The 26294-nt window shown below is 38.7% G+C and overlaps 1 protein-coding gene across 2 annotated transcripts; it reads left to right on the plus strand.

The window, feature by feature from the left end:
- Positions 1-26294, plus strand: ankib1b (ankyrin repeat and IBR domain containing 1b). 2 transcript variants are annotated; one of them, XM_079625437.1, is made up of 21 exons: positions 1-171; positions 4025-4289; positions 5580-5880; positions 6815-6997; positions 7187-7304; positions 12495-12703; positions 14484-14572; positions 14688-14832; positions 16286-16452; positions 17208-17296; positions 17422-17552; positions 18631-18765; positions 18981-19067; positions 19530-19596; positions 19801-19946; positions 20035-20213; positions 21224-21275; positions 21502-21576; positions 22971-23082; positions 23932-23975; positions 24069-26294. In XM_079625437.1, the coding sequence occupies exons 2-21, from the start codon at positions 4102-4104 to the stop codon at positions 24849-24851; spliced, it is 3300 nt and encodes a 1099-aa protein (XP_079481563.1). In that variant the 5' UTR covers positions 1-171; positions 4025-4101; the 3' UTR covers positions 24852-26294. The 2 variants fall into 2 exon arrangements, with proteins under 2 accessions (XP_079481563.1, XP_079481564.1); XM_079625438.1 differs by lacking the exon at positions 21502-21576 and having other exon boundaries at positions 6-171.

Consider the following 26294-nt stretch of genomic DNA (forward strand, 5'->3'; position numbering starts at 1 on the left):
AGTGCAGCCATTGGCGTGATTGACGGAGGCTTCACGGCGGCCGAGGAGGACCCCGTTCACAACAAAGGCGAGAGGCAGATTTTTATTTGGTCAAGAGAGTTTCACCAGACAACCACTACATTATTCGGAGTCAGAAATAGAAAAAAAGGCCGCTGCCGTCGTGCTAATTGGGTAAGTAGGTTATTTAGATTGTATTGTTCTCCATCGGGGAAATTACTTGTTTATTGACATGCAGTATTATTAATACGTGTATGTGTCATACACCTATTGCGTTTATTTCTTAAAGTTATGCTTATAAACAATCTGCATCTCTCTCTTTGATGTAACATCTTGGTTGACAAGTTGCCAAGCTAACACAGTTATCATGACTGATCTGTACATAAGCGAGCAGCTCATGTATTGATTTTATAAAAAGAAGTAACGTAAACGTTAACAGATGCGCTTTTGTGCGCAATAAGGAGCGTGCAGGAAAAAATAAAACCGTCCCGCTATTAAAGCAGTCGCTGAAAACACGCCCCGGTGACTATTTTCGTCAGTGTAAATAATGTTTTGCAATACATGACAGCACAGTCCAGTGTTGATTTCCTCGTGATTCGAGTGTGTATCTATGTAATGTGTATGTAAATTGCAGAGGCTGTAAACACGTCGCCCAGCCCCTTCTAGGAAATCGACGTTTGGCTATAAACAGCGCAAATAATCTGGAGCAACACACACACGCACACGCACACAACAGCTGACTTCCTGCATGCCGAGCATTTCACTCTCCAACTGGAGAAATTAAACGTTAACTTATCTTAATACCCTTACAAAAGTTACCATGGTGCCCATAGTTTCCGCTCCAAAATGCCATAGTTACTACATTTGTTGTTGCTACTGATGACGAGCCATAAAAGATTTAATGATGTCTGCTTCAGATCATGTTTTACAGTCTCTCCGTCTCTTAAAGGTGCAGGCAGGACTTTTTTTGCTAATTAAACATTTGCACTCAAAGAAAATTTGAGAATTGAGAAATTTCATAAAAATGATGTACATCCACATAAAATGAAGGCTCCAGATAAATCAGGCTTCTAGAAAAAGCTGTTTTTGTTCTAGATGGGGTGGGTCGCCCACTTGTGGATGCTGCCATGCTGACACCACATGACTAGCATTATTCATATTGTAATGTAGAGGCATGCATTTTCAGTAAACTGCTTTGAAACAATATGTATTGTGAAAAGTGCTATGCAAATACATGTGAATTGAATTGAGTTTACTCAATTAAAAATTTACTTCATGTAGGCCTAATATTTTACAAAACAAGCACAAAAGTTATAGAAAGTCCATTATATTGATGCGTTTAGAACGTGATGGAGAAAAACATACATAAAAATTAACAAAACAAACCAACAAGCACTGCTGGTACGAAACCGCTGCAGCTGCTTAACAAAAACTTATTTTTGTGAAAGATTTTGAAATTGCCATAGTATTATGGGAGTAACAACTGTTTTATGGTGGAAACTATGGGTAGCATGGTAATATCTTTTTGTAAGATGTTAGATATGACAAGTGCATTACAATTCCGGTTTCACTTTATTTTAGGGTTTCCGTGTTACAGTGTAAGAATACATTTAAGTACTGAGTTATAATAATTAACTAGCTTACATGTAGGCCTATACTGTAGGATTTGGATTGGGGTTTGATTTAGGGTTATTTGCATGTAATTATGCATGATTTGTAGCGTGTGTAACAATGACACCGTAAAATAAAGTGTTACCCAATTCCCTGCAGGTATGGGATAGTTTGATATAAAAAATAATAAAATTATGTGTGTGTTAAGCCATCATAACCGAGTGGCTTTCTGGTATATTTTGCCATGGAGAAGCTTAAAGAGATTGTTCATTAAAAAAATTGAATTATATACTCACCCTTATGCCTTTCCAAAAGTCCATATCTTTCTTTTTTTCTGTGGAATATAAAATAAGATATTTTGAGAAATGTCTAGGTGTTTTCCCCCCTAGATACAATGGAAGTCAATGGGAATCAAACAATTTGGTTCCCAACATCATATTTCACAGAAGAAAGAAAATGACATGAGACTGAGTAAATAATGGCTGAATTTGCCTAAATTTTTTGCATGCACCATCCCTTTAATGTTGTGACTTAGACCCCTCTTTAAAATATAGGCTAGTTCACTCTTATAGGCAGCTCTATAAAAGCCAACTCAAGACCACCCAAAGAGGTTAGCCATGAAACTAGGCCAGTCGAGTTTTTACCCATGAGGTTGCCTGTCTGTGGTGAAATTGAGTCTGTTTTTGCAAATGGCCTGATTTATTTTTTCTGCTTGTTTTTTTCTGCTGTTAAGATACTACTTTCATAATGTCAGTGTAAATATGAATACAACCGACACCTCAGGTGTCCATGTTGACAGATGGCATTTGTGGGGGCATAACTTTTGCCCTGCTGAATCCTGCCCCTCGACAGAACCTGCTCGCAGTAGGCCGACAGCAGTTGGCGGAGGGAGCCGGAAGCCCCTAGTGTTCCTGGAGGAAGTCTGTTTCTTTCCTCACAAGCTCCTGCGGAGAATGAGTCAGTGTTGTTGAGACAATTAGCCGTCTGCTTCTGATCCAAGAACTGTTTTAATTTCTCTCTCTGGACGGTTGACAAGGATTTGTGTAGAAGATGCGCTGGTTTTAGGTCAGCTCTCAGTGGCGTCTATGCTCTTGCAGGTCTTCTAAAGGGCACACATGATGTGATGTGAAGTGGGACATGTTTAGCATCTGTTTCTGTCAGGCCTCTTCTGTGGTTAAACACATGAGTTTGTTTTGGAAGTGCTGTTTGGTTATGGTGGGGACTCGGGAGTCAGTTCACTCCAAATAACACTTCAGGCCGGTTCCTGCAGGTTTTGACTAAACGTGGTTTTAAAGGTTATACATTTAATAGATTTTCAAATAGGATTTATTTTCTATTTGGATGGTTTTGCGAATAACATGCTCTGTGGTGGAGTCAGATGTTTCCGATATTTGCTATGACCATGTGGAAACTGATGTTCAATTCAGTTGTCAGTCAGTTTGCCTTTTAATGCTTAATCCTGTTAAGTAAGCACATAGCCTAATTCATCTACATTCTACAACCGAATTGACGCCAAAAAAAATCAGGTAGTAACAACTGCATTTGCAAAAATTCTACGCAGTGTGTACAGAGCCGAACTGAACAACTAGTTGTTAATGATGTATTTAAAGTTTAAACACCCATCAGAGATATTTCTCTCTGCTATATGCGCGGTGCAAGAAAACCACTGGGAAGGAGGCTTGACTCATTCGTGTTGACAGATCTTGTTGGAAATGACACCAAACAAGAAAAATTCCATAATAAACCTAAATAAATCCAAATGCTTTAGATTGAAGATAAGACCAAATATGTGTCCCTCACCTTCCTGCTTTAATAACTTCATAAACCTGATTGTTTTATGTGCCAAGCCCTAAAATTCTTATAATAAGTGAACATGGCAACACTTCAAGAGAATGCTTCACGAAGCAGCCTTCCGAGCATAAACAAAACACAACGTTTGATGTTTTGTTGACACTGGTTTAGTCAAAAATTGTAGAACATAACAAGAATTTCGTCGCTGTAATATTACTGTTTGGTCAAAAATAGTGGATAACAAACGTCAGAACATTGGAATCTTTGCAATTGTGGGAGCGAGTCTTGTTCCATACACGCATAATACAGGGGATTCACTCCTGTATTTGAATGCAGTTGTCACTCCTGAAACTCTACAGTGTGTACTTGGCCTATATCACGGGTGTTCAATCCTGCTCCTGGAGGGCTGTCCTGTAGAGTTTTGCTCCAATCTCAATTAAACACACCTGAACCAGCTAATCAAGCTCTTACTACGTCCAGGCAGGTGTGTTAAGGCATGATGGAACTAAACTCTGCAGGACAGTGGCCCTCCAGGACAGAGATTGGCCTACATGATGTAGCCAGTGCCTATCTGACGGAGTTCTCCGTACATTGGACACATTGTTTGCTTGATTCTTGTTCCCAGGAAGCACACCATGTCTGCTATCTGTGGGCCCTCAGGCTGAAGAGGTCTGATCGTTCTGGAGAGCTGGGAAGCGAGAGATGGGGAACACGGCCACCAAGTTCCGTAAGGCACTGATCAATGGCGACGAGGTTCTGGCCTATCAGCTCTACGAGGGCAACCCTCAGTTCAAAGAGTCACTAGACCCCAACACCTCATATGGGGAACCATACCAACACAACACCCCGCTCCATTATGCTGCCAGACATGCCATGACCCGCATACTCAGGTAAGACATAGTTTCTCCAGTAATATTTAGCATTTGGGCATTTTGGTTTGTTTTTATTTCTCTCTAGCAATCATTATGGGTCAATACCCGGGCACTGTTTTGGCATCTATTAGGCCTAATGTATTATTTTGTAAAAAAAATGCATAAATTTAATAAAGTACGTTTCATCAATGACTTGAATACACATATACTTTGATGAGCATATTTTCAATTTCTGAATTAAAATAATTTTTAATATTTTTTGGGGGGCATAAAATACAATTTGAAAAATGCTTCTCTGCCAAATACAAGTCATGTGGTCCAACCAACATGAAAACATACAATAAATAATACCATAAATATAATCATGAAAACCCAAATGAAATGACTGTGTGTCAAGGTCAATACTGTATGTCTTAAAATATTTCATAATTTGAACTTTTTATGACAAACTAAGGTCGGTTCTGGTTGTAAATTTCGTAAAATGTCATGTGGTGCAACAACTCAAAGATATAATGATATTTATGAATTAATTATCCATATTTGTTGAAATACTTTTTTTCTCGAAAGACTCAGATTAAGACTCAAGATTTATTCAAAGTGACAGGAAAATAAATATGATATTACTTTTTGATGGTTACACCTCTTGACATTTTTAGAGTCATTAAACTGTAACTTTTCTTAAAGTTTTTCAAAATCATATGAAACCAACCAACATGAATTCAGAGGGAACAATTTGAAGAATTTGGCATGTTTTAAACCTTTCCATCACACTCTCCTATATGTCATTGACCCGCATAACAATTGAATCTGACACACTCGTTGGCCATCTGTCAGGCTCCAGGCGTGATTTTATAAAGGATGATTTTCTTGGTTCTTTAGTGCTTTCATACTATTAGAAGTACTCAAGTCATGTACAATCAATTTCTGCTGTTTTTCCTGTCCAGTTTTTAAATGCTTTGGCCTAAAAAGCGAGGAACCTAAGGGGCCAGGCTTTGAGAGTTATTTTAAGGAAAACTAGCTGTTTCAACTACAAATGTGCTGAAGATTCTGGGTTTGAATCAGCAGGCCAGTGTTGCTCAATTTATAATTTTTGGAAAGATACTTGGAAAGCTGTATGTTCTATCTGGGGGTGGTGTGATGTCAAAATAATCATCAGCTTATTGTGACGTCAGAATTTTAATATCGATATATCCCATAAAATCTGTTCCTTCAGCGAAAACCAATGATTACTAATTTATTTCCTGATATTTAAGTGCTTTAGTTTTGACCATTTCTTTGTGTCATATACATCATGCCATCTTTTCACAGGTCCTTCCTCTTCAGCAAGGATGGGAACCCCAACAAACGCAACGTGCACAATGAGTCCGCACTGCATGTGTTGTGCATGGGGCCGCATATCCTGCTATCTGAAGGGGTGCTGCAGCCGCGATTGGCCCGGCCCTATGAAGATGAACGCAGGCGGGCTGAGTGCCTCCAGATGATCCTAAAGTGGACTGGTGCCAAACTGGACCGTGGTGAATATGAGATTGCAGACGCCAGTGCCACTGATAACAAAAAGAACACGCCATTACACTATGCCGCTGCCTCAGGGATGAAGACATGTGTGGAGGTATGTAAAACACATCGTAGCCTAGGTGCTTGTATAGTCAAAATGTGCATGTACACAGACCCAAATCATTCACTTTTCCCTGTATAGTAAACAATATATATAGAGAAATAGTTTTTGGCATCAGCACATGTCTACACTGAAACGGGTATAGCAAGATACTAAGGGTACGTTTACATGAAAACGATGTACTAAAAACATTTTTCCTTTGTTTTTGTTTTTTATGCATACAGACGACAAAGTTGTCAAAAAGATCTTGGTTCACGGATCCATGAAAATGATTAAAGACGCTGTGTTATGCTGCCAGGCCAGTAGTTGGCGATGGCATTTTGAAAAGAAAAGCTACACACCTATAAACTGAACATAGTATATGCATGCGCATCACGTCACTGTTTTCACAAATTCATGTTTTGTTGTTTACATGAGGACAATAATAGTATCGTTTTCAAAAACTTGCAGTTTAAACCCTGTTGTCAAAAGTTTGCGTTTTCAGGCCCCCAAAACGTCATTGTCATGTAAATAAACGGGCAAATCGCATAAAAAGTTTTCAGTTAAAAACGGTGTTGTCCTTTTAAGCGGTCCCTAACATCTCTCTGTATAGGCAGATCATGGAGACATTTTCAATCGTTCTTGATCTAATATCGTGTTGTCAATAAATGTTTCCGAACATTATTGTATATAACGTTTTGTGTTTTGAACCTTCCGGAAGGGATCCTCAGTTTTTTTTACCCGAACTCAAACACACAAAATTCTTCCACATCTGCATTTCATGAAAAGGAAATGTGTTGATATTCATGCATTAAATCTACAGTATGGTTTCATAGTTCAATGAACACTCATTTCAAAAGATCCAGAAACATTTTATTCCTCGCATCATGACCTCTTAAGTCTATTGAACTGTATATTAACAGTATTTCCCTCCCGAACCCCTCTGCAGTTTCTGGTGAAGCGTGGTGGAGACCTGTTTGCGGAGAATGAGAACAAGGAGACCCCATGTGACTGTGCAGAAAGGCAGCATCATAAGGAGCTTGCACTCAGTCTGGAGTCTCAGATGGTCTTCTCCACTGACCCCCATGCCGAGGATATCGAGGCAGAGTATGCAGCCTTAGACCGGAGGGAGGTGAGCTCTCCAAATAAACTCTGGAATTTCTGGACATTAACATTGGCCTGAAGCCCTAGTGTCCAGATGTGACTGATTTTAACCTGCATTTTTTTTAGAACAATAAAAATATAAGAGTTTATTGCAGATGACTGAATACTGATTTCGCTATGGCTGAATGATTAACAAGTAACTCTGTCTGTTTTTCAGTTTTATGAAGGTTTAAGAGTGCAAGATCTCCGAAGACTGAAGGACATGCTGATAGTGGAGACGGCAGACATGCTGCAAGCTCCTCTCTTCACCGCAGAGGCTCTTCTTCGGGCTCACGGTACGAATGCGTCACAAGATATTTTGACTCCATTGGCATGCCCAAATTTAATTATGTTACGTGTTGAAAGAACTACATATTGGTAGCTGAGGGCAAGCCTCTACAATGCAAGTTAACATACCAAATTTCAAGCTAGGCGACTAAAAATGCCTTTAATTAGCTTATGGCTAGTAAATTGTATGATTTCACTCACATGGGATTGTAAGAGGTTTGTAAGAGATTGTAAAAAAAAAAAAAGTTAGATATAATTTCATTGCCTTCTGAGCTTTATGCACTGTTGCTTGGTTGATGCCCTCTGTCACTTTCTCTCACACATGGCACTCACCGTGAGAGAAAGTGAAAGACTTACACACGCCATGTAAATAGAATTGAAAGTTGATCATTTATGTTTTTAAGGCTTGGCAAATTTTTGTTGTTGCTTTTTTAGAACTCAAAAACAACTTCCATTCATTGGCAGAATAGATTAACAGTATTAAAAAACGTCCACAAACTTCCATTGCAAACTATTAGCTCACTTTTTGGATAAAAAAAGTGCTCATCGGTAAAATCCAAACAACAAAGTCTTGCCAATTTAAAAAATCAAGCGCAAGGAGACGTGAAAGAGAACTCAATTTGGTACCCGCTCGCTGTGAGAAGTTTTGTGTGGGCACATATTCAAAGCGCATGCTCAGAAAGCCACTTCTGACAGCACGTGAATACTGAGTTCTTTGAGAAAGAGAACTTTGAGTTCTCTTTCATGTCTTCTTGCGCTTGAATGGACAATTTCAAACAATGTTTTTCAAAATGCGCATCTTGGCGAGTATCCTAGTAAACATAGCTGGTTATGTCTTAAGTGAATGTAAACAGTCGAGAAAGACAATGCATGTGTAACAGTATCAGCATAATGGATCCGTGCACCGTCTTAAAGTGACAGCAGCCTAATATTCCTGCTGCTGTCTGTGTTTTTAATGTTAATCAAACAACAGACTTACTGCAAAAAAACCACTCAATGCTCTTGACTGAATAACCTTTGTAACTTTAAAGGAATAGTTCACTTAAATTCTGTCATCATTTACTTACCCTCAAGTTGTTTCAAACCTGTATGAATTTCTTTCTTCTGCAGAACACAAAGGAAGATATTTTGAAGCATGTCAGTAACCAGTAAGGCTGTAACGATATGCGATATTAAATCGAAATCGCGATACGCAGGTCCACGAACCTGTATCGCGATGTGAGAAGGCAGAATCGCGATTCACGACACACCCCTTCCAGCTCCCAGAGTTATCCTTCCTGTCCAGATCCAACGCTACCACATCTTTAAATTACTATTAGTATTATTAGTAGCCTATTATTATTACAAGTTAACATTATAAAATTCGTAGACATTATAAAAAGCGTCCTCCAATTACGTGTGCTACCTTAAGCTTTCCAATCATGTGACGCGTCACGCGAGCTAGTTGAAGTATGTGAGGAAACATCATGGCAAACAATCCAGAGATCGCGGACCCTCCTAATACTTTTAAGTCAGCTACCAAACACCTCAACGTTTTCCCTATTTAAATACAGTTACTCGCGTAGTGTAACTCGACCTAGGACGGTGACACAAAACAAAACGTTGCGCTTTTCTAAGCGTGTAAAATGGATAACTATATTGTATGGCGGAATACCATAGCAAGTGCTTATGAGCACTTCGACTTGGCGGAGTAATATCTTCACTAGAGGGAGCGGGGGCCGGTGAGAGGTTTTTTCACGAGTGAAGATATTACTCCGCCAAGTCGAAGTGCTCATAAGCACTTGCTATGCTATTCCGCCATACAATATAGCTATCCATTTTTGTTTTGTGTCACCGTCCTATGTCGAGTTACACTACGCGAGTAACTGTATTTAAATAGGGAAAACGTGGAGGTGTTTGGTAGCTTCTCTGTTTGGCCCATATTGAATGAACTGAGTGAACAAAGTTTCGCCGCGCGCCACAGCGATTGAGTGCACGCACTGAGACGAGAGAGGTATGTATCAACTCGTCTTAGTTAAGGGAATACCTCAGTGTGAAAAAACAGTTACCATTTAATTTTCTTTGTAAATGTAAGATTGATTGAAGAAGAATTTTCAACTCGAATCATCTCCACTATGGACTTTACTTTTTTTACTTTTTGTTTTTCAACAGTATTTTATTACAAAGAAAACAGAAGTGTTATAGCTGTGGCTATATCATTTACCTTACTTAGGTATATTGTTAATAATTTGCATAGTTAATATTGTTTTTTGGTGTTCAGTTTATACAGTTTATACAGGCTTTTCAAATGTTATTTAATAAAAAAAATTTTTTTTTCCTCAAAATATCTTTTGAACTGTTTTGTCTCCCCCCCCCCCCATCCATCCCATATCGAGGTTTGTATCGTATCGTGGGTCAAAAATCGTGATACGAATCGTATCGTGGGTTTGGTGTATCGCAGCCCTAGTAACCAGACAGTTGATAGACCCCATAATGACATTTTTTTTCGAGCACAAATCTTTTCACTCAAAACCCGCTTGACTAAAAACTGATGTGGCATGTCATTTGGTTTGAATGGATACAGTGCTTCTGACTTTTATGTATATGATGCTTCTGACTATTATTTAACAAACAAGCATGCAAGGGGCGAGAAATTAGCAGAACTTTGTGTGGGCTGGCCGTTTGAATTCTGTGTAAATACTGTATGTAGGCATATATTCAGTGCTGGTCTACTTATTAGGTTCATTCTGATGCTATCCTTCCAGTTCCTAACTCATGAAAAATATTGCTTCATGTGCATTTGAAACAGGTATGGTATTCTCTCTGGAGAAGTTTAATAAACTGTAAGGTATTTTGCTGTACTGCAAATCTAAAAAGCATTTGTAATCTCAGAGCAGACCAAGATTCTTTCTCCTTAATTTGACAAGAGCACTCATGTTTCGGGCTGCTAAACTCTCTGGCACAAGACTCATAATTGGATCAGTGCTTTCTTTAATAATCTCCAATTATGTGAGCAGGCTGTCTAGCAGGCCTTGTTCCAGATGACTAGAACCCATGGGAGAAAAGGGCAGAGCTCTGATTCGTGTGCGCTGCTATTATTGCCACAGCCTCTCTTGAGACCACCAGCTGAGGCTCAAATATGCAGTCTCACCTTCTTTTAATCTTAAACCCAAACAGTTTTGACTCTTAAAACTATGATACTAAACACCTTAGAGTTCCAACAATTGGGCTTTCTGATGTAATGCATTTTGAGGATTTTCATTTTGGAAAACCTTGCTTCTTTCTTTGGAAGTAAGTTCTATTTGGTTGTAATTATTTGTTTAGCCTTGGACTATGGATTGTGTTATCTGTCTTTTGCTGTCTGGAATGTCTCCAGGATTTCGTCTGAGAAGTGGTATTTCTTATCTATTCTTACCCTAGCGCTCTTCATTGATGCTGACCGATAAGTTCATTCAAAGATATCAAAGTATATGTCCTTTTTTATATGTCACCACTGTCCCATTGTGTAGCCTTGAACAAGAGGAACCTTTGTTCTGTTAGCAGAAAACTGGAGCTTGGTGCTAGTTCAAAACTCCTGTTTTTTTTTTTTTAAGAGTTTAATGTCTTTTTACACTTGGTATGGATTGAATGTCTTGACATTCTTTTTAATAGCTTTTTTTCTTTTTCATTGTCTTATTCTAAGTTCTGTGTCGAATGCCATTTTTATTAGTTTTTTGTTTAATCAAGTTTTAGATAACTGTCCCCTGGTTTCACTGACAAGGTTTAAACCTAGTCCCATACAAAAATGAATGTTTGAGCTGTTTTAACTGAAAGCAATTTACTGATATCTTAAAATATGTCAGTGGCATTGTTTTGTCTCACGGTGCACATTTTGTAAGGCACGTTTAAAAAAGCTACTTAAATGTCCTAATTGAACTAAGATCTCATCCTGGCTTAATCTAAGCCCTGTCTGTGCAACCAGGCCTAAAAGTCTGGGTATTTTAGTCTAGTTCTAGTCAATGTTGCATAACGGTTAAACTGATAACAACTTGTTTGCTCCAAATTGATTACTGATCATGTTATTTTAAAAAATTATATATATTTTTTTTTCATCAGAATTATTGCACTTTCACTTACAAGCACAAATCAAGACAACGTCAACTCGTAAGATTGATATATTTTACTTATACTCATCAAGTTTCCTGGTTTATAATATTATCATATAGATTAACTCTCTCTAAATAATGAAAAATGGTGAAATTTTTCTCAAAAAGCTAAAACAGTGAATTAATCCCAAATTACGTTAATGGTAATCCCAAATTACATTAATGTTTTTCAGTTAAAACAACAGTAAAAATGAATTTGTTGTCATGCAGAGATTTCATAAGCAGCTTTATTCCACAACCAGAATTGCAAACAATATGGTCGAGAATAGATCCATTTTTGGATTTATTGCAGTTCATCACTAAGAAGGTTTGATTCCAGGTTTAGTCGCAGCAGTGGCCAGTTTTTTTGCAGGTTTATTTGAGCAGAATATATAATGCTTTTTAGCAGCCCTGAGAGAGCGCATGCTCATGGGTGCCAGGTTGCGAAGATTAAGTAAAACACCGGACAGAAAGTGTATTATTTTAAGACAAAAGCTCTAGTTTGCTGACATCTGGAAACCCCAAGCATTAAAGCTCCTGTAGGCTTGTTAAAAACAGTCTTTAATATTTGTTTCTGCTCTTTACGAAAAGAAAGAAAATATAGAGATATTTTGGTTGCTTTTATTTTTTTAAACTACGTTTTTGTCTTGTTTTTCTTTTTCATTTCACGCATGTTGGTATAGCCACATTTAGTGTTTAATGATGGTGGTGTTGTCTCGTTTTGGTCATGAAAAAAAAAAAGGTCAATTAACATTTTTCGTTGTAGTTTTCTTTAATAAGATTAACTAGCTAGTAGCTTCACCTCCTTTTTGTTCCTCGCATGTGGGAGTATACCAACCATGACTGGCAGGTTTAATTGGATGACAATCAAGTTTTTTCATATCCAGTGGGAAAACAACCTACTAAACATCTGGGTATTTTTTTCCCCCACTCAGAGGAACAGCCTTGTTGAAACGGTTTAATTATTTGTAAATTCCAGCTAATTCAAAACATTTGAAATGTGAAAGAATGTATATTTTTAGAATTGGTGTGACTCTTCCAATTTTTTTATTTGTTTTGCCAAGCACACTGACCAAGTATCCCTTTGAAATTTAGACTGGGACAGGGAGAAACTCCTGGAAGCTTGGATGTCTAATGCTGAAGACTGCTGCCAGCGCTCAGGTGTTCAGATGCCCACTCCCCCGCCTAGAGGCTACAACACTTGGGACACCCTGCCTTCACCCCGTACGCCTCGCACCACCCGCTCATCCATCACCTCTCCGGACGAGATCAGCCTGACCCCTGCTGACGACGATCACTCCCTGGTGAGGCATCAGATTTGGTTCTCTATTAGGGGTGGTGGTGGCGCAATGGATAAGACACATGCCTATGGTGTGAGAGACCCGGGTTCGAATCCACTGTGAGACACCAATGTGTCCCTGAGCAAGACACTTAACCCCTAGTTGCTCCAGAGGCGTGCGACCTCTGACATATATAGCAATTGTAAGTCGCTTTGGATAAAAGCGTCAGCTAAATGAATAAATGTAAAATGTAAATATTAGTAATATTTGTAGTTAATTCTACATTATTCTTTTTTGCAGTTTGTGTAATAACATTGAAATGATTGTGATAAAATTGGGTGGTGTAGCAATGGGGTTAGATTGGGGCTACTAAAAGTTTGTAGGTTCAAATCCCATAAACTGAATCAATGAACTTCTACCATTGTTATCTTAAAAAAATATATATATAATGGATTCTGTATTCCTCAAAATAATTCCTCAAAATATTCCTCAAACTCAAAATATTACACAGGCCTGCAATGATTAGATATGTTAAATGACACAAATATACTTTATGTATTTAATCTCACTTTATTATTAACCATTGTCTTTGCTGCGGCATCTTAAGACCTACCTGCATCATTTGCGTCACTTCACTGCCATTCACAAATCCTTTCTTGTGGCCTCACGGGATAGTAAAGTGTACACTTTCGGTCATCCGAGCACTTTTTACAGGCTATACAGGTATGAATTAGCATTTTCTAGACTGAGGTTTATTCATTTCTCTTTTGGCGTGAAATAGCCTTTACATTTGCCAAAATAGATCTGTTTTTTTTGTTATTAGAAAAAACAAATAAGCAAGACCAGCCCTGATGAGAAAAAGTAACGTACAGTAACGCTTTACTTTCCATAATAAGTAACTAATGCAATATTGTAATCCACTACTTTTAAAACTAGCTTTGTAAACCTGTGCACAATAAGAACACCGAAAGTGACAAAGCGAGCAAATGCTGAAGAACAGTGGGCACACAAAGAAGGTGCTTATAAATGTATCTACATCTTTATATTCCAATATGCAAATATTTTCATAGCGGCATGGCCATATGTAGCCCAATTAATATAAGTGAAGACCAACTGATCATATTCAAAATGGTAAGCAAGCGCTCCTTTATTTACAGTTTGTATATTCACATTCCTAGTTCGCGTTCCCTTTTTGAATTAACGTACATGCTAGTCGGCTGTCGGCTGTAGTTTTTGAGGTGTGTTCAAGCACAACTTTTTTGCCCAGACACAGCTGACGTGAGCTGTCACAACCGTCGGCTTTCATCGCCGCTAGTTCTTTTACCTAGATTTGGTGTGTACCAGCCTTAAAATGACAAAATAGTTAAAAAGTAAGCTTTTCTTACACTCACTTAGCAGCATATCACCCAGGATTACCTATATATATATTTTAGAAGACCTTTAAAATGCTTTGTGAAGTGAGCATTTTACATAGTTTCATAGAACAATCAGTTCTTTCACGTAACAATAAAGAAGACATTGTAGTCTAAAAACGGGTTCCTTTCAGAGCATTATCACCACTTTCACAAAGCCAGTGAAAGCCTACACCAGAAATTAACTTGATATTCATTGAATAGGTATGAAGAGTTTGGCTAAATTTCTTGAATAGTGCAGTTTGTCATGAGATGAATCGGCTAAATGTGATTTTATCAAACGTTTATTATTCTGATCCATTTTATACTGCTCCATCCATGTATAATGTATTTTATGTCTAGGTCTACATTCGATTTGCTCTTACTAAGGTTGTTTTGTTCTCCGCTGTCAGTGCGGTATTTGTATGTGTGCAGCCTCCATGTTTGAGGAGCCTGTTGATATCCCATGTGGTCACGAGTTCTGCAGAGCATGCTGGGAAAGGTGAGCGTTTTCCTTATTAGAGCCTTTCAGCATTTTAGTCACATTTCAGTCACTGTCAGTTCTCATTACTGCTCTAATATCATGTAACAGTCATATGTACGTTTTCCCCTGGCAGTTTTCTGAATCTGAAGATCCAGGAGGGGGAGGCCCATAATATCTTCTGCCCAGCCTATGACTGCTTCCAGCTGGTTCCTGTTGAGGTCATTGAGAGCATTGTGTCCAGAGAGATGGACAAACGTTATCTGCAGTTTGACATCAAGGTATAATTACATGATCAGATGCACATTAGTCTGAATTATGTGGATAGATGTCATTGTAATTGTATTATTTTGTAAAACCGTGAGTTAAACATGAGGATAAATTAAGAAAAACAGCAGTCAGTCAGCATTCGGACAGAGTTTTGATTTAAACCCTGTGATTCTGCCTTCATAGGTGGTTTTCCAGTCACACAGATCAGTTCTCAGTGGAGTTTTACGGTTTATTGTTATTGCGAAGTCAGTTCGGAACGGTGGAACATTGAAATGGGAGCTGAGAGGATTGAAGTTACTGTAACAATGGCAGCTCTCATCTGAAAATGTCTGAGAATGACACTTCTCTCGCTGGGGAGTCCCAAGCCTTTCATTATGTTGCCATGGTGATGTTGACTCTTCCACAGGGGTGTCTGCGCTCTTGCAGCCATTTTCAGCCATTGTCAGAGTGTACTGGCAGACTTCTGGAGCTGTGGGTAAAAATTAACTTGCATCATAACAAGACTCAGCAAATTAGTTGAACCTTAGAGGACAACATATTTTAGTTTAGTTCTGTTCAATTAACAAAAGTTTAAGGCAAATTCTTAACAAGGCAAGGACACATTAAATTGATCAAAAGTGATTGAGAAGCTGTTGCAAAAGAAGCAGCACAACTTTTTTAACATTGATAATAATAAGGAAATGTTTCTTGAGAACCAAATCAGCATATTAGACTGATTTCTGAAGGATCATGTGACTGAAGACAGAAGCTTTGACAATAAATACATTAAAAAAATATATTCAAATAGAATATAAAAAAATAGTTATTTTAAATTGTAATAAAATTTCACATTCACAATATATTACTGTTTTTCTCAAATGAATGCAGCCTTGGTGAACATAAGAGACTCATTTAAAAAAAACATAAATTCTTACTGACCCCAAATTTTTTAATGTTAGTTTAGTACATATTACAATATAAATGTATATATATATATATGTATTTAAAATAAAAATACTAGACTTTAAGTCAGTAAAGTACTTAAATATATATTTTTAAATATTTATTTTTGGATTTATGCCTTTAGACTGTACAGCTGGAGAGAGGACAGGAAGATCGGTGGGAGAGAGAGGGGGGTGGGATCGGGACTCTGGTTGCTCAAAGTGCAACCATGCTACATGTCAGAGTTCTACAAATTTAAATTTATATTAATCTGAAGCTGTTTAGCTTGGATATTTGTAAATGTAACATTTTATAGATTTCATCTCATCTAGCTCTTTGTATCTCATAATTTAGCCTATATTTATATATTATTACTCATACAAAAATATTTGACTGCTCAATGCTGCATTTGGTCGGAATCAGAGAATTGCAGAGAGCCACGTAATAAATGAATAAGGACATGTTTTATGTTTTAAATGACTCCTTTACTTGCTCTCTCCCTCTATTCTTCCTCGCTCCTTCTTTTTTCTTCTTCTCCATCAGGCATTTGTTGAGAATAATCCTGCCATCCGGTGGTGCCCGCGGGCTGGCTGTGATAGAGCGGTGCGATTGGCTGGCCATGGAGCAGGTGGCAGTACCTCTGACCCGCTCAGTTTTCCTCGCCTCCAGGCCCCTGCGGTGGACTGTGGAAAAGGCCATCTCTTCTGCTGGTCAGTGCCAGTCACTGATACAAATCTCTTAAGCCATAGTTCCAGAAGAGAGAATTTATGATTCTGAACAACTCCAGTTCACTAGAACATGATTTATAGGGCTCATATTCCAGAATGCGTGTTTGTATGTATGTTCTGCTCGCAGTGATCTCTGCCGATGCAGCTGGCTGTGTTTCTCTTCCCCACAGCTCTGGTCCTTATGTCCCCAACACACAAACACATAGACGGATACACACACCCACACAGTGGGCTCGTATCTCATCACTGCCTGTGCCAGATCTGAGCATTATATTTGAGTCAAAACACCCTCCTCCCTTTCTCATACACAAACATTTCATCTGTCTGAGTGAATATGGATTGAATCTAATATGGAAGAGCATTCCCTAGGCTGAAGCTGTCATTTAAAGGCATTTGCGGTCAACAGTCTGCCAATGTTGTTTAATAGCAGTGGTTCTCAACTGGTGGGTCACAGTTCTGTTCTGATTGGGTAGTCGATGGCAGGAAAAAACAGTGCTAGATGTTAAACTAGAACATATCAGTCTCCTAAAATTGGAGGGTAAAGATCAAAAACTGTTACATTACACCATGTTAATATGTTAGCATAGATTAATCTTTTGCCCCTGTTAGACACGATTTATCCCTAAAAAGCAATTCCTCCAACAACTCAAATGCATAGAACAGAAATAAGATATTCACTAGAAATGGAATTTCCCTCATACTTGGGCCTGACATCATGCTGGTGTTTCTCTTCACAGGGAGTGCCAAGGAGAGGCCCATGAACCATGTGACTGCCAAACTTGGAAGATGTGGCTTCAGAAAGTCTCTGATATGAAACCAGAAGAATGTAAGCATGTTTTCCTGTATACTTTGCGGTAACCACCTAGATTCATTTTCTGAAGTGCTGTTCCTACCTGTCCAAAAATGGTTTTGGACCTGCAGCATCTTTATTTCTGTCTTTTTCCATTTCAGTGGCAGGTGTAAGTGAGGCGTATGAAGATGCTGCCAACTGCCTGTGGTTACTCACCAACTCCAAATCTTGTGCCAACTGCAAATCTCCCATTCAGAAGAATGAAGGCTGTAACCACATGCAATGTGCCAAGGTTATTTGCGTAATAACAATAATAGGATTTATTTATATACCAGGTTAAGTATGGGGCGGAGACATGGAGTTTTTCAGAGGTATAGAATGCAGGCTTGAAAAGAGAGTTGGTGTAAAATCTGGAAGTGAACACAGGGTCAAACATGATACCAAGGAATTTTAAAAGGGATTGTCAAAATTTTAAATCAATATGGCCCACTTAGTTTTAATTCTGCTTAAAAAAAAATGATTCCCTGTGCCGCTGACCAAAATGAGTGGGAGGGTGTGTGTCAGAACAGGTGGTAAAACAAAACAAAAAAACTCATCAGCAAAGCAGTTATAACTAAGACCATGATGGCTTGTGATTTGACAAATAGAAAGTTTATAGATTATGAAAAGGAGCGGGCCAAGAATAGAACCTTGGGGGACTCCTTGACTGGGGGGGTGGGGGGTGGGGGGTGGGGGGGGGTTATGTTTCTCAGTAGAGATGAAATATTATCTTCCAGTAGGAAGTAAACCAGGAGGGAATTGTGCAGACATGGCTGTGAGCCAAGAAAAGTGTAAATCAAGAAGACCAAAAAAGTGGAACTTTGGATGAAAACCTGATTGGAAGGATTATTTGAAAGCGCTGAATGTAAGCTTTGCCGCTTATCATTATGGTCTTTCATTTTATATCATAATTGAATGTTGTTGTAAAGATTAAGATTTGTTTCTAAAAGTTCTGCCTCTGCAACAGCAGGTTGACGTTGAATCTTTAAAAAAAATAATAGATGAGGAAATCTTGATAAATCTATTTGATTAAAGAACAAGTAATGTGTATATGTGCCTTAGGATGTAATGCTTTACTGTAAATTCAATCTTGATCATCCTGCAACAAGGTTACTAAACAGAGACTTTGCAAATACTAGCACTCCAAAAATAAAAAGTGAGAAAGATAGTCTCCTAGCAACACACTTAATCCCTGCTGTCAGAATCCCACAACTTCCAGTGTGCCTCCTGCTAGACCGATAAATGCATTTGCTAGTGACATAATGAATGTTGACTAATGGTTTGTTTTAGCATAGGTGTTATTAATAAAGAATGTTTGTGTGTCTGTACAGTGCAAGTATGATTTCTGCTGGATCTGTCTGGAAGAATGGAAAAAACACAGTTCCTCTACAGGAGGATACTACCGTTGCACACGCTATGAGGTCATTCAGCAGGTGGAGGAGCAGTCTAAAGAGATGACCGTTGAGGTACACATTATTTACTTGTGGTGCTCATGCTTTTTAAATTAGTTCTATACATGTAAAGCACCACACAGATGTAAAGGGCATTTGTAGATTTTTTAAACATTATTAGATTATAAATAGAGCTTTTAATACTGAAGAAAGAAAAATATCTCAACAATGAGTATGCCTGCACTTTTACACACTCTTAAATATTATTATTGTTATATTATTATTTGCAGGCAGAGAAGAAACACATCAACTTCCAGGAGTTGGATCGCTTCATGCACTATTACACACGCTTTAAGAACCACGAGCACAGCTACCAGGTAAAAGTCTACAAAGATCAGCCTGATTTTATGTACAATCTTCAACTAAAAACATTTTAGTTGTATTTGTCATATATTTGCCATATGTATTTGTGTAAGTACAGTATCAAGTACTGCCTTGACTGGAAGAGACTGGCTGATCGTTTTTACATGTTTATCAGAAAAAGATTATACTATAATAATAGACTGGTGTGAAACTGTTAATTTTATCAACCCCGGACATTAATCATGACTTTTTCTTGGTGACTGGTTAAAGACCCTGTGTGTCCTTACTCGCAGATATTGCATAAAGACAGCCAATCAGATTAGAGCTTGCCAGATCATGAGTTCTTTTCCAGTTTTGTAGAATATGCGTTCAATGAGCAGAGTTTTGGCAGTCTGTGGACTGACATTAGATCTGACATGATGGTCTTTATCTTAAAACGGTGTATCTGTATTAATCTGTATTACCCTGTCCTACAGCTTGAAGAACGCCTGCTTAAGACGGCCAAAGACAAGATGGAACAACTGAGCAAAGTTCTGAGTGGAAGTAAGATGCAAAACCACACTTGTATAATTGTAATAAATCATTTCCTAGCCATGTTAAAGCATGGTCAACCTTGTGCCCTTTCCCGTTGTTATAATTCACAGACTGTAAGTACAGTGTAGAGAGTAAACTTCTACATTTAGCAGCAGTTCAAGTTTAAGACTTAATATATTTGAACTCCTGTTTCGCATTACTGTGTTGTTGCAGGAGAAGGAGGCCCTCCAGACACTACTTTCATTGAAGATGCAGTGCACGAACTACTTAAAACTCGTCGTATTCTCAAGTGCTCTTACCCTTATGGGTTCTTTCTGGAGCCCAAGAGCACAAAGAAGGAAATATTTGAACTTATGCAGGTGAATAAGACAGATGCTAGTCTTGGGATATTCTTAACATGCGAGTTCTGAGTTAGTGACAACGCAGCACTCTTATTTTTCTTGTTAGACTGACTTGGAAATGGTGACTGAAGATCTTGCACAGAAAGTCAACCGGCCTTACCTCCGCACGCCTCGGCATAAGATAATCCGCGCCGCCTGCCTGGTGCAGCAAAAGAGGCAGGAGTTTCTGGCATCTGTGGCAAGAGGTGTGGCCCCCAACGATTCACCCGAAGCCCCTCGACGCAGGTAAGAGCCCCTTCCCCAATGATGGACTTTTTCAAATATTTCAATAAAAACTGCATTTGCAACCAAGAATGGCGAGATTTTAGAAAGGCTGCATTGACTGCAATGGCTAAATAGTTTTTTGGCGGTTGGTTAACGTCTGGTTAAGATGCTGTCCATGCCACACAAATCTATGCGTATGGCCTTGGTGATGTCAGATGAAGAAAAAAGGCAAGTCGTTTCAAGAAAGTTATTACTTCATGGTCAATGAGTAAATGACATGTTGCTAATTTTTGTGTCCAGGTCTATTAATTTATAAAAAACAACAACCTCAAAACACATACAGTTACTTAAATACACACCTGTTATGATTGATAGTTTTTTTTTCCAGATTTAAAAAAAAATATATATATATATATGTATGTATTATATGTGTATGTTTTTTATTTTATGTAATATGCGTAATTTATACATTTTTATGTATCTACCATTTTATTATTATTATTTATTTTTTTTTGTCATTTGGCATATTTATAATAATCTTTTATAGTCTTATTATCATTGTGGGATAAAAAGTTGCGAAGCAGTTTTGTTCATATATTATACGCATCTAAAAATCTTTTGTCCACCAAATGAATGTCATATGATGCAATCAGCATAGAGGACAAAAGCAAAATGGGAACCTTTGAAACTGTATTTATTTTTTTTATAATAATGAAGATGTATATTTGCTGGTCATACCACATTTGTAGTCTTTACATAAAAAAAATGAAAACGAATGAAACCAAATTAAATGAAAACTTGAAGCCAAATAAATACAGGGTACATTTCTAAGAACTTACTGTGTGTTTAAACTAGATTTTTAAAAGACATGGCAAACTCATTTCTATGAAATGAAAGAAAAAAGGGTTGATTTTCAGCACTAGTATTGTATTTCCCAAGAGCTGCTTTTCTTTTGTAACACAACTACACCTGCAGCCTACAAATGTATAGGATCACATGGAACTTCATTCTTTTTTTGTTTGCGTCTACAGTTTTGCTGGTGGAACATGGGACTGGGAGTACTTGGGTTTCGCCTCTCCCGAGGTAACTGTTTTGTTTTGCTTGTTTTGAGATTTTGCCCATAGTTTGTGTAAGAGTGTCTTTGTTAAATGTATATTTGTGGCCAACTTAGTTTGTGAAGGGTGCCTGAGGTTTCGCCAGTGCATACCGGCCTATAGAACAAGAGGTAGTCTTGTTGCAGCAGTTGTGAATGTGTAAGACCTGTAATGTGCAGTTAAACAGTGTACCGCTATTTTGTTCTAATCTAAAGATCCAGAGGAATCATGCCTTTCTCGGGGGAATTGATCCGAGAGAGCACTGTCAGTATACAGGAAGCCATCCGCAGGTATTAAAGAATCCTCATTAGACCCCATCTCTGGAACTGCTGAACGAACCGTGGAATGGCACCTGTCATGTACACCCCATCACTTATGTCATTGTCAATTTTTAGTTGGTTGCATGTTTTCTTTTTTTTTTCTGTTCATACTCTATTGCCGCTGTTTATATATTTCAGACGATTGCTGTGCACTCCAGATTAAGAATTCCGATGCTGTTTTAACATCATCTGGAAACCGAGATCTTTTTCTTTTCTGTTCATATATCCCGACATGGTCTTCTAAAAGATGCCTTTGGTCTTGTAACTTCAAAAGGCAGATTCCTGCTTTTTGCTTTGACTATCCCATGAAAGGTCATGAAAAATGCGTTTTTGCAGACATTCCAAGGTGAACCAGGTCACCACTTCAGTCTGTATTGCTGGTTGCTGCTCTTCTTTTGAAATCATGTATGCAGGCTTGCAGTTTCATTTTGCTCTGGATTTATGGCTTGTAGAAAGAGGAATAATAGTGATGCACTTTATTCAACTTTTTATTATTGATGCTTGAGCGTTACCTCTCGGGAATGTTTTGTCCAAATGTATGTATTTATTTTTTTGAGTTTGCTACCGTTGTTGCATGCTTATTGCATTCAGTTTGGTTTAGATTTGTCAACCTATGGTGAAAATAAAGTTTTAAGAAGTGCAGTATAGATCAGTTATGATATGTGATTAAATCCTAAATAGATTATACTAACATATATACACCCTAAATGCCATATCTTGTTGGTTTTGTTGTAAATTTCATTACAACTGTCACTGTTTGAATATGTACGTGATTTGAGGAGCTTAAAGGATTAGTTCTCCAAAAAATGAAAATCCTGGCATCATTTACTCTACCTCATGTCATTCCAAACTTGATTGTCTCATTAATTTCACAAAATAGCCTACAGGAGGACAAACCTTTAGTAATGCTGGTCACTCTTTTCCATGCAGTTACAATGAATGAGATTTAAGCTTTCAAGGACACTAAACACCATGCAAATATCATAAAAGCAGTCCTTATGATTATATTATATTGCTAGTCTTCTGAAGCCATATGATAGCTCTGTGTAATTTTTGCAAATTATTAAAAATGGTCTTCACCGGTCTTGAACAACATGGTTAGTACTAATAACAGGATTTTCATTTTTTTAATGTTGAACCATTCCTTTAAAAGGCTTTTTGACTTTCCTCAAAACGTCTATCTGTAATTGTGAAATGATAAAGCCAAAAGCCCTGAACGTTGATGATGTCACACAACAGCATTCCTGTAGAGAGCTGTAGGGTTCTTCTGAAAGTCTGACTTGTGTTCACAGGGTCCATTGGGAATGCTGGTACACCTCATGAAGCAGCTTTGAAATGGGGTTGTGTGCGGTTTTGTGTTATAGGAGTATGCCGAATTCCAGTACAGACGCAGACACAGGCAACGCAGGAGAGGAGACATGGCCAGCCTCCGCAGCAACACACCTGACCCTGATGACCCAGGCCATGGCACTTTAGGTACGTTTTGTGAATGTGTTCTCATTTTGGAGCCCTATCTATTATTTGGAGTCCCACATGTGTGCATTTGGTGCTCCATAGTTCAAGCAGCTGCAAGTACAGTTTCATGATTTTTCTTTTTGCTGTTCTTTCCACACTAAGCTCAGCACTGTAAAAAAAAAAAAAAAAGCACTGTAAATCTCTTTATCACTTTCTTTTGCAATATAGGCTTTTATGAAGCAGCATAAATTCATGGAATGAATCTGTCAGGCCTGATGTTCTGCATATGATAACACTCAACACTTTCTATAGATACACTTTGGCTATAAACTGCTTAAACAGTTTGGATTCAGATTTAGTGTTCCATTCTGTGTTGATTACTGTACATGAGGTGGATAACATCTGAAAAACAAGTACACTTTCTTTTTAAAAGTGTACTTAAGTGGGTTGAAATGAATGTGATAAATGTGTACTTTATTAAAGTTATAACATCTGCAAGTAGAGTTATGTGCAAGTTTCTACAAGTGCACATTCAATACAATGATGCACACTTTTTTTTTGTGCAAGAATAGTTCACATAAAGTATGTTTACATGCACTTTAAAAGGTTGATTGATTTCATTGGAAATTTGGACTAACTGACCTAGATAATGTAGCTCAGCTCTGTCCATGATGCATTCACCATAACCGGACTCCAATTGGCCTCGGTCCTGTGCACTTGCTCCGAAAGACAGCGGTGGTCCATTGTGTGTTTAATATTCAAATATTTGATTACGTCAATTAGTGTTATCACGGTACCAAAATTACAGTAGCCGGCCCGGTACCAATACCAATACCGGTAGTCTAATTTTCCATTTGTCTTATCTTACAGACACACAAGAAATTGGTGGTGGTCACAGACAGGGTCTACCCATGGTGAGTCGAGACTCTTTTAACAGAGGTGCTGTGGAAGAATGTCACAGGCGTTTATCCTCAGCTGACCGTAACGTCTGATCTTTTACCCTACAGCCTCACAGTTCCCTGGATGAGGATGATCCAAATATCCTGTTGGCCATCCAGCTGTCCCTGCAGGAGTCTGGGATGACTGCAGGCATTGCTGGCGTTGATGCTCAAGAGATCCTCGCTAATGAAGCATCTCTGGGGGCCATCGGAACATCCCTGCCCACGCGGCTGGACCCGGTGCTCTGCGGGATAGACGTGCCCCGTGCTGCCCTGAGCAGCTCCGAGCTGCTAGAGGTGGGTGACAGCCTAAAGAAGCTGGGTAATATCAGTGGCCAGAATGTCCCTCTGCGTTTCGACAATCTCAACAATCCTTCCCGTGAGTCTGGAGAGGGCCCCTTCCAAGCTCCTTTGGGACGAATGGAAACCTCTGATTTCGGTTCCGACAACGCCAACCTTCTAGGCAACATCATGGCTTGGTTTCACGACATGAATCCGCAGAATATCAGTTTGGTTCCTTCAGCCGCTGCAACTCACCAGGAATTCGGAGCTCAGTCGGCGAGGATGATGTCAGAGCAGACCGAGTGCGCAGTTCCAGAGTGGACAACAGGGGGCGATAGAGAGGCGGAGTTTGACTCCGGTATCGGCGCGGGAGAGCGTGATCCTGTCAGGCCAACACAGCTGGACCTAGTAGGTCTTGATATGTGTCCGGTACCTCTTTCATCCATCGAGTTGGGCGATACTCCGAGCGGTTCGAACCCGTGTCACTCCGATACCCCAAAATGTGACTCAGACCCCGACCAGCCTAGCAGTAGCTCCTCTGAATGGGAGGGTCAAGTACACCTTGTATGAAATATTGACTTCACCCACTAGTTAAACCACTTTTTTTGACGAAAGTAGCTGCCGGATTCTAAACCTGAGGAACAAGATCAATCCTGACGAGAAGCTTTGTATTGTCAGATATGTAGAAATCGAAACCGAGATATGTAAAGAGGTCGTTTTTGAGTACTCTTTCAGTACTCGTGTGTTTCAGGCCTTTGTGCTTGTGAGGGATGTGTTCTTTGCTCTCTAAAAACTCTTTCCAATCCTGGAGTGTTAAACACTTTTAAAAGAGTCAGCAACTGAACCAGAAAGAGATATGAAGACGAGATAGGAAGTGAGGTAGCCAGAAAAATCTACTGTATAGAACAGGGCTGTATTGGGTGCGAGTTCCTGTTCTTCTGATTAAAAAGGATGTAAAAGATTCTGTAGGTGCCAAAAACACTGGCTTGCACACGCCCGTGTGGAGTGTGTGCTGATCGTGCCTGCTGCTGAGGGCCTAGTCGCCCTATTGAGTACACTATCCTTCCTCTAAACTAGAACCTGTAGTATCAGAGAAGTACACATCAGCATCAGGCTCACAAGAGCTGTTAGGCTGAGCATAGAAACTAAATGAACAGTAATTCTAGTTGCGGACTACATTTCTTTTTCTATCAAACGTAATCACTGTAATCCGTCATTGGTTAATTCGAACGGAAAGTACCGGCGAGGTTCAACAAGGTTCAGGAGCGCCGCACCAGCTCTGGAAAACGTTTTCTCTCTGCAACTTATCACAGTGCCTTTTCTGTGAAACTTCTCTTTATTTATAGCCTCTCTCTTGTGCTCAGAGCCAGGAGTGTGGGAAGTTCCAATACACATTGTACTTGTACTTTCAGGTGGCGATTAAGCAAACTGAGCTCAATGTTTTTTAAAAGACATTTTTTATATATGTTCGGTTCCTTTCGCATGCCTCTGGCCCCTTCCCCCAGGGTTTTTTAAAACCATTATTTAAAAAAAAAAAAAAAATCACGGAAAAAAATAATACAATTTGCGGATTATATTCATCTATACCATACATTGTGTGTTAAGATGTGATATCCACATGGAAACAATGTGTAAAAATCAAATTCTCAGATAAAAACAAATCCATAGATGTGGTCCAGGTGCATCTCTGATAGAAAATTATGAATACGTGTATTTTACTTTCGTTTTTTCAAGACGTACCACTTTTTTTCTCCTCAGAATATCTAAGGTCTCATCTATGGATCATTCGGTAGAGGCTGAGACATCTCAATCTGGTGTCCAGAAGCTGTTTTAGCTGCAGATTTACAGTACATTTCTACACGTGGTGGAGCTTTACCCACAATTACCAATTTTTTTAACGATTAATTTAACTGTGGTATTTCTCAACAATAAATTATGGAAATTAAATTTCTATTTATTTGAAATTGAATGTCCTTAAAAATGAATGAAGATAAGATAAAGTGGATGACAATG

Source organism: Phoxinus phoxinus (assembly GCF_949152265.1).
Source record: "Phoxinus phoxinus genome assembly, chromosome: 10".
Lineage (NCBI taxonomy): Eukaryota > Metazoa > Chordata > Actinopteri > Cypriniformes > Leuciscidae > Phoxinus > Phoxinus phoxinus.